The 13729-nt window shown below is 42.5% G+C and overlaps 1 protein-coding gene across 2 annotated transcripts in view; it reads right to left on the minus strand.

Annotated features, from left to right (window-relative positions):
• The window catches only part of ANXA3 (annexin A3), a 45470-nt gene extending 35350 nt beyond the window's left edge, over positions 1 to 10120 (minus strand). The window contains exons 1-3 of one of the 2 annotated variants that reach the window (XM_084889073.1): positions 9847 to 10120; positions 9245 to 9300; positions 5994 to 6046 (exon numbers count right to left, since the gene is read on the minus strand). In XM_084889073.1, the coding sequence (XP_084745199.1) occupies positions 5994 to 6008 (15 nt within the window). In that variant the 5' untranslated portion in view covers positions 6009 to 6046; positions 9245 to 9300; positions 9847 to 10120. The remainder of the gene's footprint in view (positions 1 to 5993; positions 6047 to 9244; positions 9301 to 9846) is intronic. The other variant, XM_084889072.1, reaches the window with a different exon arrangement.
• Positions 10121 to 13729: the final 3609 nt, after the last annotated feature.

Here is a 13729-nt window from a genome sequence, read left to right on the forward strand (position 1 = left end):
TTTGCTGCCAGGTTAGACCAACAAGCAAGCACCTTCCCTATGTCACCCTGACGTCACTGCTCATTCGTCCATTTCTCCCTTTTTAAAAAAGTATATTTTATTGACTTTTACAGAGAAGAAGACAGAGGGATAGAGAGTTAGAAACATCAATGAGAAAGAAACATCGGTCAGCTGCCTCCTGCATACCCCCTACTGGGGATGCACATGCCCTTGTCTGGAATCGAATATGGAACCCTTCAGTCCACAGACCAACACTCTATCCACTGAGCCAAACCGGTTAGGGCCATTTATTCCCCTTTTGGACACCTTTCCCCAGTGATTTGCAGGGAATGGACTGGGGTTTTCTGGGGAGCGTGAAGATGCAGCTTCCTGGTGAAGCTACCCCGATGATCATGCTTTTGTCTGGCCTCCCTTCTGCTCCTCTCCTATTATTAATATTAACTAGCTAATTATGATGGTAACATTTTAACTTATTCTTTTAATTCATATGAGACTTCTGTACTACTCTATTGTTCAGGACTCTAAAATGTTTTTCTAACTCCTTTGCATCCACCAATAAGTAGACATACAAGAGAATCAAATCACACTGGTGCTTTTCCCCTTCATATTCCTTGCCCTCATTGTAAAACATTTTCTTTTCCTCTTTGGTTCTGATTTACCAGGCTTCTTCAAAGGCTACTCATTAGATTGACAAATTATACTTTTTATTATGATTAAACTAGAAGCCTGCAAGGGTGGGGTCCAGCTGACCCACCCCAATGGGGGCTGATTGGGACCAGGCTAGTGGGGGGAGGGGCCGATTGAGGGCAGGGCCAGCTGAGGGGAGGGGCATGGGAGGTTGGTCGCCCTTGATCAGGGCGGGTAGGGGGGCATCATGGGTGTGGCCAACCAAGGAGAGGGCCAAAGGCCAATCCGGGATGTTGAGGGGCTGATCGGGGGTGGGGCAAGCCAGGGGGAGGGGCCATGGGAGGTTGGCTAGCCTGCACCGCCCCGGATGGGACTGGTTGGCTGGCTGCAATGGGCGTCATAGCAACTGGTCAGTTCCATCGTTCCAGCATTCTGGTCACTGGCTTTTTATATATATAGATATGCCCTCCCTCATTGGTGGTTGAACTTGGTTCAGAGAGTGGCAAAGAACAGTTCTTTGATGTTAATTCCATTCATTTCCAGAAAGCCTCTCTCCTCTCACTGAGCTACATAGAATTCTCTCCAGGCTTTGTCCTGAAACAAACCTCTCTTGTTTTGATTTGAAATCCAGGTCTACCCTGTTTTTCATTAACTTCCTGCAGAGAGCCATTTGTGTAACTATCTGAGTGCCAATATTTATCTAAAGAAGCTTCAGGGAACATGGCTTAAAATACACTAGACGGGAAGTTGCAATTTTGTTGAAGAATACAAAATTCTTCATGAGTATGTACCAGCGATTTTCAACCTTTTTTATTTCATGTCACACATAAACTAATTTCTAAAATTCTGCAGCATACCAAAAAATATAATACCATCTGACAAAAAATAGGTATACATTTGTTCCATTCACACTAGACAGCTATGGTTGTGTTGGCTATTGTCACTGTTTTATGTGACAATTTTTATGTGGAAAGAGGTCAGTGCCACAGACTAAATGGTCAGGTACTGCATGTTTTGAATTTTTTTGCTGCACACCAGAAAACTGCTGGTATACACTGCTCTGCTTGAGATTCAAAAAGTCTTTTTCAATGAAAACCCTGAGATATGGAGACAGGAAGGAGGCCAGAGAAGAAATTCAGTGCATCCACAGGGGTTCTCGCCACATGTATTATATCTGCATGGTCGGGAAAAGCAAATACACCAGGAAATAAAGATCTAATGGGATGTCCCCACCAAAGCAAGAAATATAAAACTGGACAAGGCTCTCACAGGCTTCTTGTACCCAGGACCAACAGCAGCCAAATGCCCAGGGCTGGTGTCATCCATGGGACAAAGTTTGAAAGGCATTATCTTCCCACAATCCCCTCTCATATTAGGGCAAGGGGTGGGTGGGAGAGGGGAGCTGTATTCTCTAGTGCTCACCATGAATACATTAATCTGGATCAGCTTTTCCTTCTGCTTCAGATACACCTTCTTCAACTTTTCCACCATCAGGAATCCCTTTTGTTATTTCTTTTCCATGGACCCATGCTTTGAATGATTCTGCCTGCCACTCTATCTGCATTTATTACAAAATATTAACTCATTTTTCTGTTACTTACTATGAAAGATATAACTTCCAGTCAGAGCTTCTGATCAGCATAAGATAACCGGTGCCCATGTTGATAAATTTTTAGTAAAAAACATAAAGAAATAGTGATGTTTTGGAAACTGTAGACCCTGCTGTGAGTCGCATACATGAGGTATAATGAAGAACACATCTGGTCTTTGTCCTTGGTTCCAGGTACAGAGGTTCAAAAACCCCTGGAGATTCCTGAGTGGTAAGAGTGTCTTTGTTATGCTAATCAGGTGACTCCTTGTGGGCCCTAGCATCCAGGCTGGCACTAAAAAGACCAGTCAAGGCTTAATTAGGGTGGTGGCACTTGGAGATTGAGTTCAATCACACTTGTCCTGAAACCCTGTGAAAACCCTGGTCACTGAGGCCTGCAGGAACTTCCTAGCTGTGAGCACAGGGATGTGTCAGAGGGTTCACACCATGACTCCACGGGGAGGATGCACAGAGCTTGCATCCGGGGCCTTTCCAGACCTCACTCTGTGTGTAGCCTTTGTAATAAATGTGTAACTGTGATGATAGCACTTTCAGTGAGCTCTGTAAATTGTTCTAGAGAATTATCCCAGCTGAGGGGGTTCTTGGAAATCCCCAAATTTATAGCTAATTGGTCAGAAATGGAGGAGGCTCTAAGACTGATGTCTGAAATAAGGGCTGAGCCGTTAAACTTGTGGAGACTGATGTTGATCCTGGAAATGGGAGAATCGTGCTGCAGCACATCCACTTGGAGTGGGGATGGGGCATTATATGTCTTAGCTATACAACACCAGCAGTGAACTGAACTATGGACTGTGAGTGATAATGACGTGTCAAGGTAGATTCATCAATTATAAGAAATGAACCACTCTGGTGGGCAATATTGATATTGGGGGAGGCTGTGCATGTGTGGGACTGGGGGTATATGGGAAATCTCTGTACCTTCCTTTCAATTTTGTTGTGAACCAAAAATTGCTCTAAAACAAAAAAGTCTTAAAATATTGAAAATATTGAAAACAGGAGTGGTCAAAAAGATTCTCCTGGGAAAAGCCATCTGTTGCAGGTGGCTCAGAGAAATCATTCCAATGGGGAGGAGGAATACTGTTGATTTGGAAAAAAATTCAGGCCCAGGAAATAAGCAGACTCTCCTTTCCTAATACAGTTGCAAGGATATTAAGTAGCAAAAATTACGTTTTTAGAAAAAAATTAATATATTGAAAAGAATGATTATAATATTTACTGAGTGCTCACTCCATGCCAGGCACTGTTAATACATTTTCTATAACTGATTTAATGCTTACAAACACCAGATAATGTAGGTACTACCCTGTTTCCCCGAAAATAAGACAGTGTCTTATATTAATTTTTCTCCCAAAGTTGCGCTAGGTCTTATTTTCAGGGGATGTCTTATCTTTCCATGCACTAGGTCTTATTTTTGGAGGATGTCTTATTTTCGGGGAAACACGGTATTAGTACACTCATTTACAGATGAGGAGACTGACAGTGAGGGACTAGGTATTTTGCTCCACATTATATTCAAGAGTCTGCCTTTTAGCCAAGTAGACAGTTATGAAAAGGAGAACTGGGACTGTGGCTTTACTGTCTTCATCCTGCTCTCAGAGCTCATTACACCAGGTACTTGCGGCTTTAATTGTTTAACTACTCTTTCAAAACAAAGTTAGTAGGCATCATATTTATGGGAAGTTATTTTTGTGTGAAACTGATTTTATCCTTGGGTCTAGAGTCTCTGTGTTCTATGTCCTCATTCTGCAAATTAGAGTCTGAAATGGGGAAGGAAGAAGCTATCACAAGTTAGGATGTTATAAAGGTTCATGATAATTACAATGATTATGAGTTAATTTAGAAGTATTTTAGTTCCATAATAAAAATACTAATGTGAGGGTTCAAACAAAGAGTAATTACATTCATTATTCTGCAAAAGTAATTTAGGAATTGACCAAGGAGGAAAGAGCTCAGAATATTTGAATGAGAAAGCCAGCATTGTAGAAGGTGCATGTAAAAAAAAATACTACTACATGTTTTAATAAAAAAGTCATGTTCCAAGACATTTTAATTGTGAGTTGCCTGAGTGCTTGCTATGGACCTAAAGGCAATATATGACAAGGGACCAAGGGACAAGAAATCAAAGAGTATAAACTACTACGCCATCAAGTCCTTTCATCAAAGTAGTACAACACAAGCTGAACAGAGTGAGTGACCGTTTCCCAACAGGAAACAGTACTGCAGCATAGCCGGTTTGCTCATCTGAAACCATGGGAGATTGCAAAACCCCTGGAGAGACTATCCAGGCCTAGCAAACCAATCTTTCTTTCAGACTGAAATTGAAACTGAAGTCTTATAAATTATAATGTATGTTCATTGTTGAAAACAATCAAAGCATAGAATGTGATGAGGTGATGCATTAAAAAGTAACTTTGTTCATAGTTCCATCTTTTCACAAAGTTTTCATGTGATACAGTATATAGATTATATATATATATATAAATCACTTTGCACTTGTTATTCTGTAACTTGATTGTATTCATTGGTTAATATAGCTCCTGACATTTTCTTATGTCAGTATATATAAAACTGACCCATTTTCCCCCTATTCATTTTAATGGTCGCATAAAAATGGCTCTAAATTACAAATGAGTAATTTACTAATTTCATACCCATAGGTGGCCATTTATGCTGCCTGTATATTTTCTTTAATACAAATGAATATCCTTATGTCAGTATATCTACATAATACCCAGAAGTGAAATTACAGGGTTAAATGGTGTGTGCATTGAAACATTGACAGATATTGCCAAAATAACACCCCCAAGGGTGACAAGTTCCTTCTCCCAGGAGCAGAGGATGAGAAGACCTGTCTTGTCCAAATCTGCTGAAGCATTGGTCTTGCTACATTTTCTTCACCTTTACCAATTTTTTAGGTAGAAATGATTTCTCATTGTGTTGTTTACCTTTCTTTAATTTTCAGTAAGGTGTATCATGTTTTCATATGTTTATTGAACATTTATAATTTCTTTTCATGTCCCTTGCAAATTTTTCCATGGAGTTCTTTTCTCAAATAATTTATTGAAGTTACTTATATGTTAAGGAAATAGTCTTTTGTCTGATGTGCTGCAAATGTTTTCCTGCTGTGGGTTGTCTTCTGACTATTAACAGTATTGTTTGCTGTCAAAAATTATAAATTTATATATATTAAGTAGAACAATACTTTTCTTTCAGGCTTTTAACTTATGCCACAGTGATAAGTACCTTTCCCACTCCAAGATTATTTTTAAATTTTATTCATATCCCATTTCTTTCATTTCAGTATTTTTATTTCAATGTAAGAAGGGAGAAAGAATATAGATTTACTTTTTTCCTAAATGGCTAGAAGTTTTCCTAGCATAATTTATTGAATGAGCCATCTTTTCCTCTCTGCTATGAAATATCATCTTTATCATTTACTAAGTTCCCAAATCATATACTAAATAAATTCTCTGCTTTTGACCTCTCTGCTTTGGTATCATCATAAATTATTTTAATTACATACCTGTACAATACAGTGTTATTTTTGGACATCCATGAGCTTTTTTGGCATGTTAATATTTTTCAGATGAGGAAATAGTCTTTTGTCTGATGTGCTGCAAACTTTTTCAGTTTTTTTTAATCAACTTTATATATATATACATATATATATATATATATATATATATATATATATATATTTGTATTTTGATTGGACTCAGGTATATTATTGTGTTAGGAAGACTTGATTTTTACTTACCCAGAGAGATGCCATGCTATCCCACCTTTGCCTTGAGTTCAGATCACACTAACCTATTAAAAGAAAAAAAAAATTGCTAAATGGAATAAGCCTAGGATTCCAAACACAGTAAATTCACCAACTCTCAATCTTTAATCCAGAAAGCAGAACCCCTGGAGAAGAGGATGTGTCTTTAACATCAAGTAGCCCATTTGCTAAACAAATGTTTACTCAGTGCCTACCTTCTACAAAAGGCAGAGCTAGACCAGCGAAGGGCTCAAAAAGAGAAAAAGGAAAAAAAAAAAACCGCTCAGATTTAAGGGGTTTACACATGTTTCCTAGAAAGCCAATTTTTGACTCATTTAAAATCCAGTAGAACTACTTTGATTGCTGACTTCTTTTAATCAAGACAGACTACCATCTAGGAAACTACAAAAACCCAGGAAATTGTCCCCCATCAACATGAATTTTACTTGGCTTCCATTTGATTCCTTGTGTTTGATTGTGAAATGTGCATTTACACTTTACAGGGCTCCAAGCCTACAGTTACAAACAGACCTGCCTGTTCTTGGGAGGCAGTCCGGTCCTCGGCGGATGCAGGGGTGAAAAGGGCAGCTCTTTCGCGGAGCCTCCGCTGGGAACGCATACGTCAACATTATTCAGACATGCTGGCCTATCTCCAGGGGTTGACTTAGAAATGCTAGTTGCTCCCACCCATCCTTGGAACAAAACATTCTAAAAATACCATGATAGCCTCAAAACAAGGTTCGACAAGAAATTACACCATTAGTCCCTGCAAATATTTAGCCCTGATTTTTTCAGGCTCTCTCTCTCTCTGTAGCAGAGAGAGATTGGCCCTCTAGTTATAGGGTCTAACACCATCTATAATAATAAAAGCTTAATATGCTAATTAGACCAGATGTCCTTCCGGAAGACCTTCTGGACAAAAGCTGGGGCTGCAAGGGAAGCCTAGTCCCGGGTGCCAGAGGGAAGCCGAAAGTGGAAGGAAGCAAGAGGAAGGAAGGCCTACTCCTGCAAGAATTTTGTGCATCAGGCCTCTGATACACACACACACACACACTCACACACACATACACACACACACTGAGTAGCCAGATTATTATGATCTCTGAATGCATAATAATCTGGCCAATCAGTGTATATCCTATATAATAAAAGACTAATATGCAAATTGTCCCCTCAACCAGGAGTTCGACCAGCAGGCAGGCTGGCCAACAGCCCATGTTCCCTCCCCCTGGCCAGGCTGGCTGGACCCCACCCATGCACGAATTCATGCACCAGGCCTCTAACATATACACTGAGTGGCCAGATTATTATGCATTCAGAGATCATAATAATCTCTGTGTATATTTAGCCAGATTATTATGCATTCAGAGATCATAATAAACTCAGTGTATATTCCTCTATCTATATAGTGGATACAAGGTTTCACTAGTTTTGGTTTTATGTCTTAAAGCTAGACACAATTTATTTGACCCTCTGTTTCCTTATCTATAAAAAAGGGAGAGGAAGGCTGTAGCTGGTATTGAATAAAATAACATGTGTTATCATATTAGCTAGCTTTTGAGTCCTTACTATGTTCCAGATAATATAAAAAGCACTAAAAGGTTGATTTTGTAAAGCTAGACATTTTTTCATGTTTGCTCACTGGGGCATACAAAGCAATATAAGAAATACTCATTGAATGAATGAATGATTTAATATAAGCCTCACAATAATCTAGGGCACTAAGTATCATTAATATCATGTCCACTATGCATATGAAGAAGATGGGGCACAGAGAAGTAAAATAACAGTCATACAGCTAATGAGTAGTTATTAGGGACAGAAGTAGAATATTGGGGTCTAGCCACAAGTACAAGAAATATTAACCATGCTCTGTTAGCCGGGATGGTTCTGTTCTGATTAGAGAAAGAACATTCTAACCTGGCTGAGAGCTGTATGCCCTGGGACATGGGGGCTAACATCGGCATGCAGTCCATCCTTCCTTCCCGAGAACAGCCCATCATAATGGAAGATTTACTACCTCCTGGCTGAAACCATCTAATCCCAGAGGCGCCTGCCCTTTGCGGGCCCTGGCCCAGGGCATCTGGAGGTACCTACCCTCTGTGCCCCGCCAAGCCCACATTATAACCTGTAATGATGATACCATGCCTACTTTCCATGTCTGTAATTCTTACTTTCTCATGTAATCTTTGTCCTTCTACCCAACATAAGCAGCTGATTATGGGGAGAGGCAGAGCAGAGTCTTGTGGGTGACCTGCTGCTCTCCCATACTGCCGGCAGTATTGGAATTAACGCTCAAATATGATTTAACCCTGTCTCCACTTAAGTGGCTCAAGTAGTGACAGACAGCCCAGACCGCTTGGTTGTCCGGTCACATAGGGACTGAATTCAGTCATCCTCCAAAGACATAACCTTAACCACATGCTTCTGACTTACGCAAGTGGCTGTTTCAGACATGGTCAACGCTGATACTCAATATATGTTGATCCAGTATCATTTCTAAAGTATTAATAATTATTATTGACTTATGCTTTAAGAAAAAAATAATTACTCCACAGTGGAGGTCATACAGCCTAACAATAGAACTTTAAATAGCTTTTTCTGAAAGGGTTAAAGCAGTGACATCATTTCCTTTTACTTCCTCCTGCATCCCTGCTTTGCTTTTTAAAATAAATAAATAAATAAATAAATAAATAAATAAATTTTATTGATTTTTTATAGAGAGGAAGGGAGAGGGATAGAGAGTTAGAAACATCAATGAGAGAGAAACTTCGATCAGCTGCCTCCTGCACACTCCCTACTGGGTATGTGCCCACAACCAACGTACATGCCTTAGATTGGAATTGAACCTGGGAACCTTGAGTTCCTAGGCTGACGCTCTATCCACTGAGCCAAACCAGATAGGGCCTGCATCCCTCTTTCTTAACAGATTTCCCTACACAGCCTCGTGGCCCTGAGAACAAGATTCTGATTTCCTTTACATCTTTAAGTTCCCTTTCTTGTCCATTTGAAGTTCTCTGCCTTCATGAGAGCTGTAAGTTACTTTTTTTATGATGTTGATTTTAAAAAGTTGTACATGAGGGCAAAGTCTTGCTGTCTGTGATCAGAAATCCCTGGAAAGAATTTAGCTTTGGTGGTGCAACTTCTTATCTGCAGCCAGAGGGGCCTCCAGCCGCCCAGAACCTGCCAGCCACAGCTTCCTCCATAGGTGTGGTCATTTGCAATCAGGTGCCCACATCCCCCACCTGCCGGCTCCAATGCCAAATGCCAGGAGAATGAGTCACATCCAGGGAATGGAGTTCTGTTGCAATAAAAGGAAACGATGAGCCTGTTTAAGAAAACTTCTTAAATTTAAGCAAACTTCTCGGACTCCCAACGCCCAATATCTAAACACACTTTCCTACCTCCTAAAAAAAAAATAAATAAAAATAAGTAAAACAAAATAAATTGCGCCTGTGAAGAGGACAGCATGCTCACAAAGAAGGGTGCGGTTCCGAGTAATGAGTACAGAGGTTGGAGCCAGGGTCTCCCTTCCCCAGGCATCTGGGCCCATTGTACCCTCCCAACGCTTTGCTCTTCTGTCCCAAGACCTTTAGGACTGGGAAGGTTGAACTGGCAACCTATTCCGTTAGCTGTGATGAAAAGGGAAAGGTGCAGGGCCAGGGGCTGCGGGGTGACCCTAGCTGGGTGGCCCTCCCAGAGCGCGGCACTTTGGGATCTTGACTCTGTGCGTCTGAGGCCCCTCGGACCCCGCACCCGCGCTGCCCGGTTGGTTTGCAGCGAAGGCGCCACGTTAGCTGCGCCCAGGACCGCGCGGCGCTGGGCGCGGGGAGGGGGCTGGACTCACCGTGAAGCGGCCCGGGAGGGAGTTCGGTGAGCCGGGTGTGCGTCCCGCGCTGCTGCTCCGAAGCCGGTTCCCAGTGGGGCTGGCAAAGGCGACCGCTACAGCAGCCACACCCCTTCCTCCCGCTCCTCCTCCGGCCGGGCCCCACCTGCTCGCCGCTGGCCGGATGGGAAGCCGCGCCCCTCGCCTCTGAGCTCGGGTTCGGTTCCCACGCCCAGAACTCTCCGCCCTCGGGCCTCGCTCAACTTTCCCTCCAGGTCCCCCACCATCCTCACCTGGAAACCCACTTCCACGGGTTTCACCTTTTCACTTGCATTAAAGTTCTAGTTCGGATTGGTTGCAGCGCTGATTTTGCTCCAGGTGCTGCGGATGCAGACATGAGGTACATAGTCCTCACTGCCAAGGGCCTGGTGCAGAGGGCGGACAGCTAACAGGGATAGCGGCTAGCTAGCGTTTACTTTGTTCCATGCATGGTCAACATTCTTTAAATAATCGAACAGCTATATAAGACAGACACTATTATTCCCCCCATTTTATAAACAAGGAAAGCGACACTCAGAGATTAGGTCACTTAAACACTTAAACAAAGCCACACGGGGAATAAATGGCAGACTGCATTTAATATATATATATATATATTTAGCCGAAACCGGTTTGGCTCAGTGGATAGAGCATCGGCCTGCGGACTGAAGGGTCCCAGGTTCCATTCCAGTCAGGGCATGTGCCTTGGTTGCGGGCACATCTCCAGTGGGGGGTGTGCAGGAGGCAGCTGGTTGATGTTTCTCTCTCATCGACAGTTCTAACTCTCTATTCCTCCCTCTTCCTCTCTGTAAAAACTCAATAAAATATATTTTAAAAAATATTATATATATATATATATATATATATATATATATATATATATATATATATAATTTATTCTTTATAGAGAGGAAGGAAGAGGGGTAGAGAGTTAGAAACATCAATGAGAGAGAAACATCAATCAGCTGCCTCTTGCACACCCCCTACTGGGGATGTGCCCGCAACCAAGGCACATGCCCTGACTGGAATGGAACCTGGGGCCCTTCAGTCCGCAGGCAGATGCTCTATCCACTGAGCCAAACCGGTTTCTGCACAGATTGCATTTTTGAACCCAGGAGGCTTTGTAGTCGTTCTGCTAAGCTTGCAGGCTCTTTAGTATGAGAATTAGACCCAAAGCCTGGAGGAGCCAAGGTGGTGGGGCATACTGGGCCTTTGGCACAACAGAACAAAAAGGAGGCTAGAAGGTAGAGCCCTGCTTGCATGGCGGACTTATGAGCAGTTGTGTGAGGAAGGATGGAGTTAAAGCTACCGTTTCTTTGATGTTGGGCCTTGAATTAAATGCTTGCTTCCACCATCTCTTTTACCTTCAAGGCAACCCTGGGAGGTGCTATTTTTATTAGAATTTGCAGCAGGGGAAACTGAGGCTTAGGAAGGTTAAATGATTTACCCAAGAACACATAAGCAAAAAGTATTTGTTGACGGCACACTTCCTGAAAGGCATGTGCTGTGGAAGATTAAAAGGAAATAATCAGACGTAGTTGGAATATCTATAGTGAGTTTACAATCTGAGGTCCAGACAAACTCGTGTGGAGCTGAAGTCAGTAATGTGTGGTGCTTTATACATGATGCTGAATTCTGGGGAAAGGACCTGGGACATGGCAGCATTAGGATCACAGGAACAAGAAGACTGGGCAGGCAGGGGAGAAGCAATGACATTGGAAAGATTTGGATACTGTCATCTGAAAGAATTCTTAGTTTCTATTTAACTTCAAATTAGTGTGCCCCGTGTTTCTCAACCATGGTGTGAGGTTGCCTCCTGCCATTCCTGCTGTTCTGAAAAAAGTTTTAGTAAAAGTATTCATTTGAAGAAAAACATTAGGACTGATGAATTGTCACTTAGTTGATGGAAAACTTTTGGTTTGGTTTATCGACAGCTACTTAAACTATCAGAATATGTTTTTCCCCTTAGTCTTCCAGCAGGACAATTCATGATGCCCCTTTAACCCACACAGGAGGTGCTGGGATTCAGAGGAGAAGGCCTGGCTTGGACTGCTGTGTGGGAGCTGAGGAGGCCGGAGCAGAGTCTCCACACTGGGTGCTGGACCTGGGAACCTGTCAAAGCAATAATTCTCTCAGATTCTACACTCTCCTACCCCCTTAGAGAGCCCTCAAAAAAAAAAAAAAAAAAAAAAAAAAGGCCTCCAGGTGATTCTGCTGGATCCTAGAGCTGAAGAACCACTAGTTCAAGGGGACACCTTTCCTTAAATAAAAGAGGAGCCGCAATGGAGAAAGCAGAGACAGTCTGGCTTAAAAAGCTGGAGCCCGCAGCTTTGCACCAGATTTACAAATTGAGAGTGATGAGCTTTCTACCAAGAGAAGATATGACCATGTTCTGTCTTCCGTTTTCCATCCTAATTCCTGACTCCCATGTAGAGATCACTGCAATAGACTAAGCCCCACCTCATTCTGGAAACTTCTAGGATGAGCATGGGGCAGAAAGGGGACATTTACCGAGGGCTATGACTTATGCCAGACACTGAGTAAAGCACTGACTTCATGCTTACTCACTAGCTCAATACGGTAACTTCCACAGGTTGTATGCCACACACCAGGAAGTACTAGAACTAGATATCCAGAAGGAAATGAGTAATCGGTGCTGACGAAGCCCCAAGGACTAGGAACAGGCTGAAATCAAAAGTGGCTGTTAGCCTTCCTGGACACAGGAAGGACAGTCTTAGAGCCGTTGAAAACTGGACTGTGGCCTGGGCAGGCTGCAGGCACCATCAGAACCACAGCTAAGCAGTGGGGAGGAATAGACATTTCCCAAGTTCTCTCCCATCATTTGGCCCCTCTCAGCCACAAGCCAAGGGGCAGAGGAGCCTTGCAGAAGCAGTTTGGAAAGAGTTTCCTGGAGCATAAACAAGGCAGAGAATGCCTATGGAGACAAACAGAATAAGCAGCATGGGACTTTCGGGAGTCACTGTTATCACATGCGGGTTCATTTTGGACACACTCTTTAATGGGATGTTTAAGGGAGACATCTTGAAAAATTTTAAAAAAATATATTTTATTGATTCTTTACAGAGAGGAAGAGAGATGGACAGAGAGCTAGAAACATCAATGAGAGAGAATCATCGATCAGCTGCCTCCCACACACCCTCCACTGGGGATGTACCCACAACCAAGGCACATGCCCCAGACCGGAACTGAACTCGGGACCCTTCAGTCCGCAGGCCGAAGCTCTATCCACTGAGCCAAACCAGTTTCGGCTTGAAATTGGTTTTTAGCAATTTATGAAAGTTGTCCCAGAGAGTAGGATTCTAGTAAACTTTTATAACTTACTGGTCTTAGAACTTAATGGCCTTAAACCAAATGAGCCCAGGAATAATATTTGCTAGATTTTTTTTTAGAGAGTTGCAATCTTGGTCTATTTTGTTGTAGTAATCTAGTGACTGAAATTTTTAATGACAAGCATTGAATCCAAGTTATAGGAGCTTTGGACTACTATTAAGCAACACCAATTTGTGCTTATGAGGGCCTTTGGCAAAGATTTGAAATCCCGGATTCATGTGAAATTTTCAAGAAAAATTATCCAGGACAGTCACCAAGAACCATGTCTTAGGTGGTTACAGGAACTGGATGGGGTAGAGAATGTAAAGAAGTGAATACACACACACACACACATACACACACACACACTGATTTCATCCTGGTGCATGAAATTTGTGTATGGGGGGAGGATTCCCTCAGCCTAGCCTGCACCCTTTTCAATCGGGGACCCCACAGGGATCAGGCATAAACCAGCAGTTGGACATCCCTCTGGCAATATGAGACCACTGGCTCCTAACCACTCACCTGCCTGCCT

This window comes from Pipistrellus hanaki (assembly GCF_964339955.1).
Source record: "Pipistrellus hanaki genome assembly, chromosome: 1".
In the NCBI taxonomy this organism is placed as follows: Eukaryota; Metazoa; Chordata; class Mammalia; order Chiroptera; family Vespertilionidae; genus Pipistrellus; species Pipistrellus hanaki.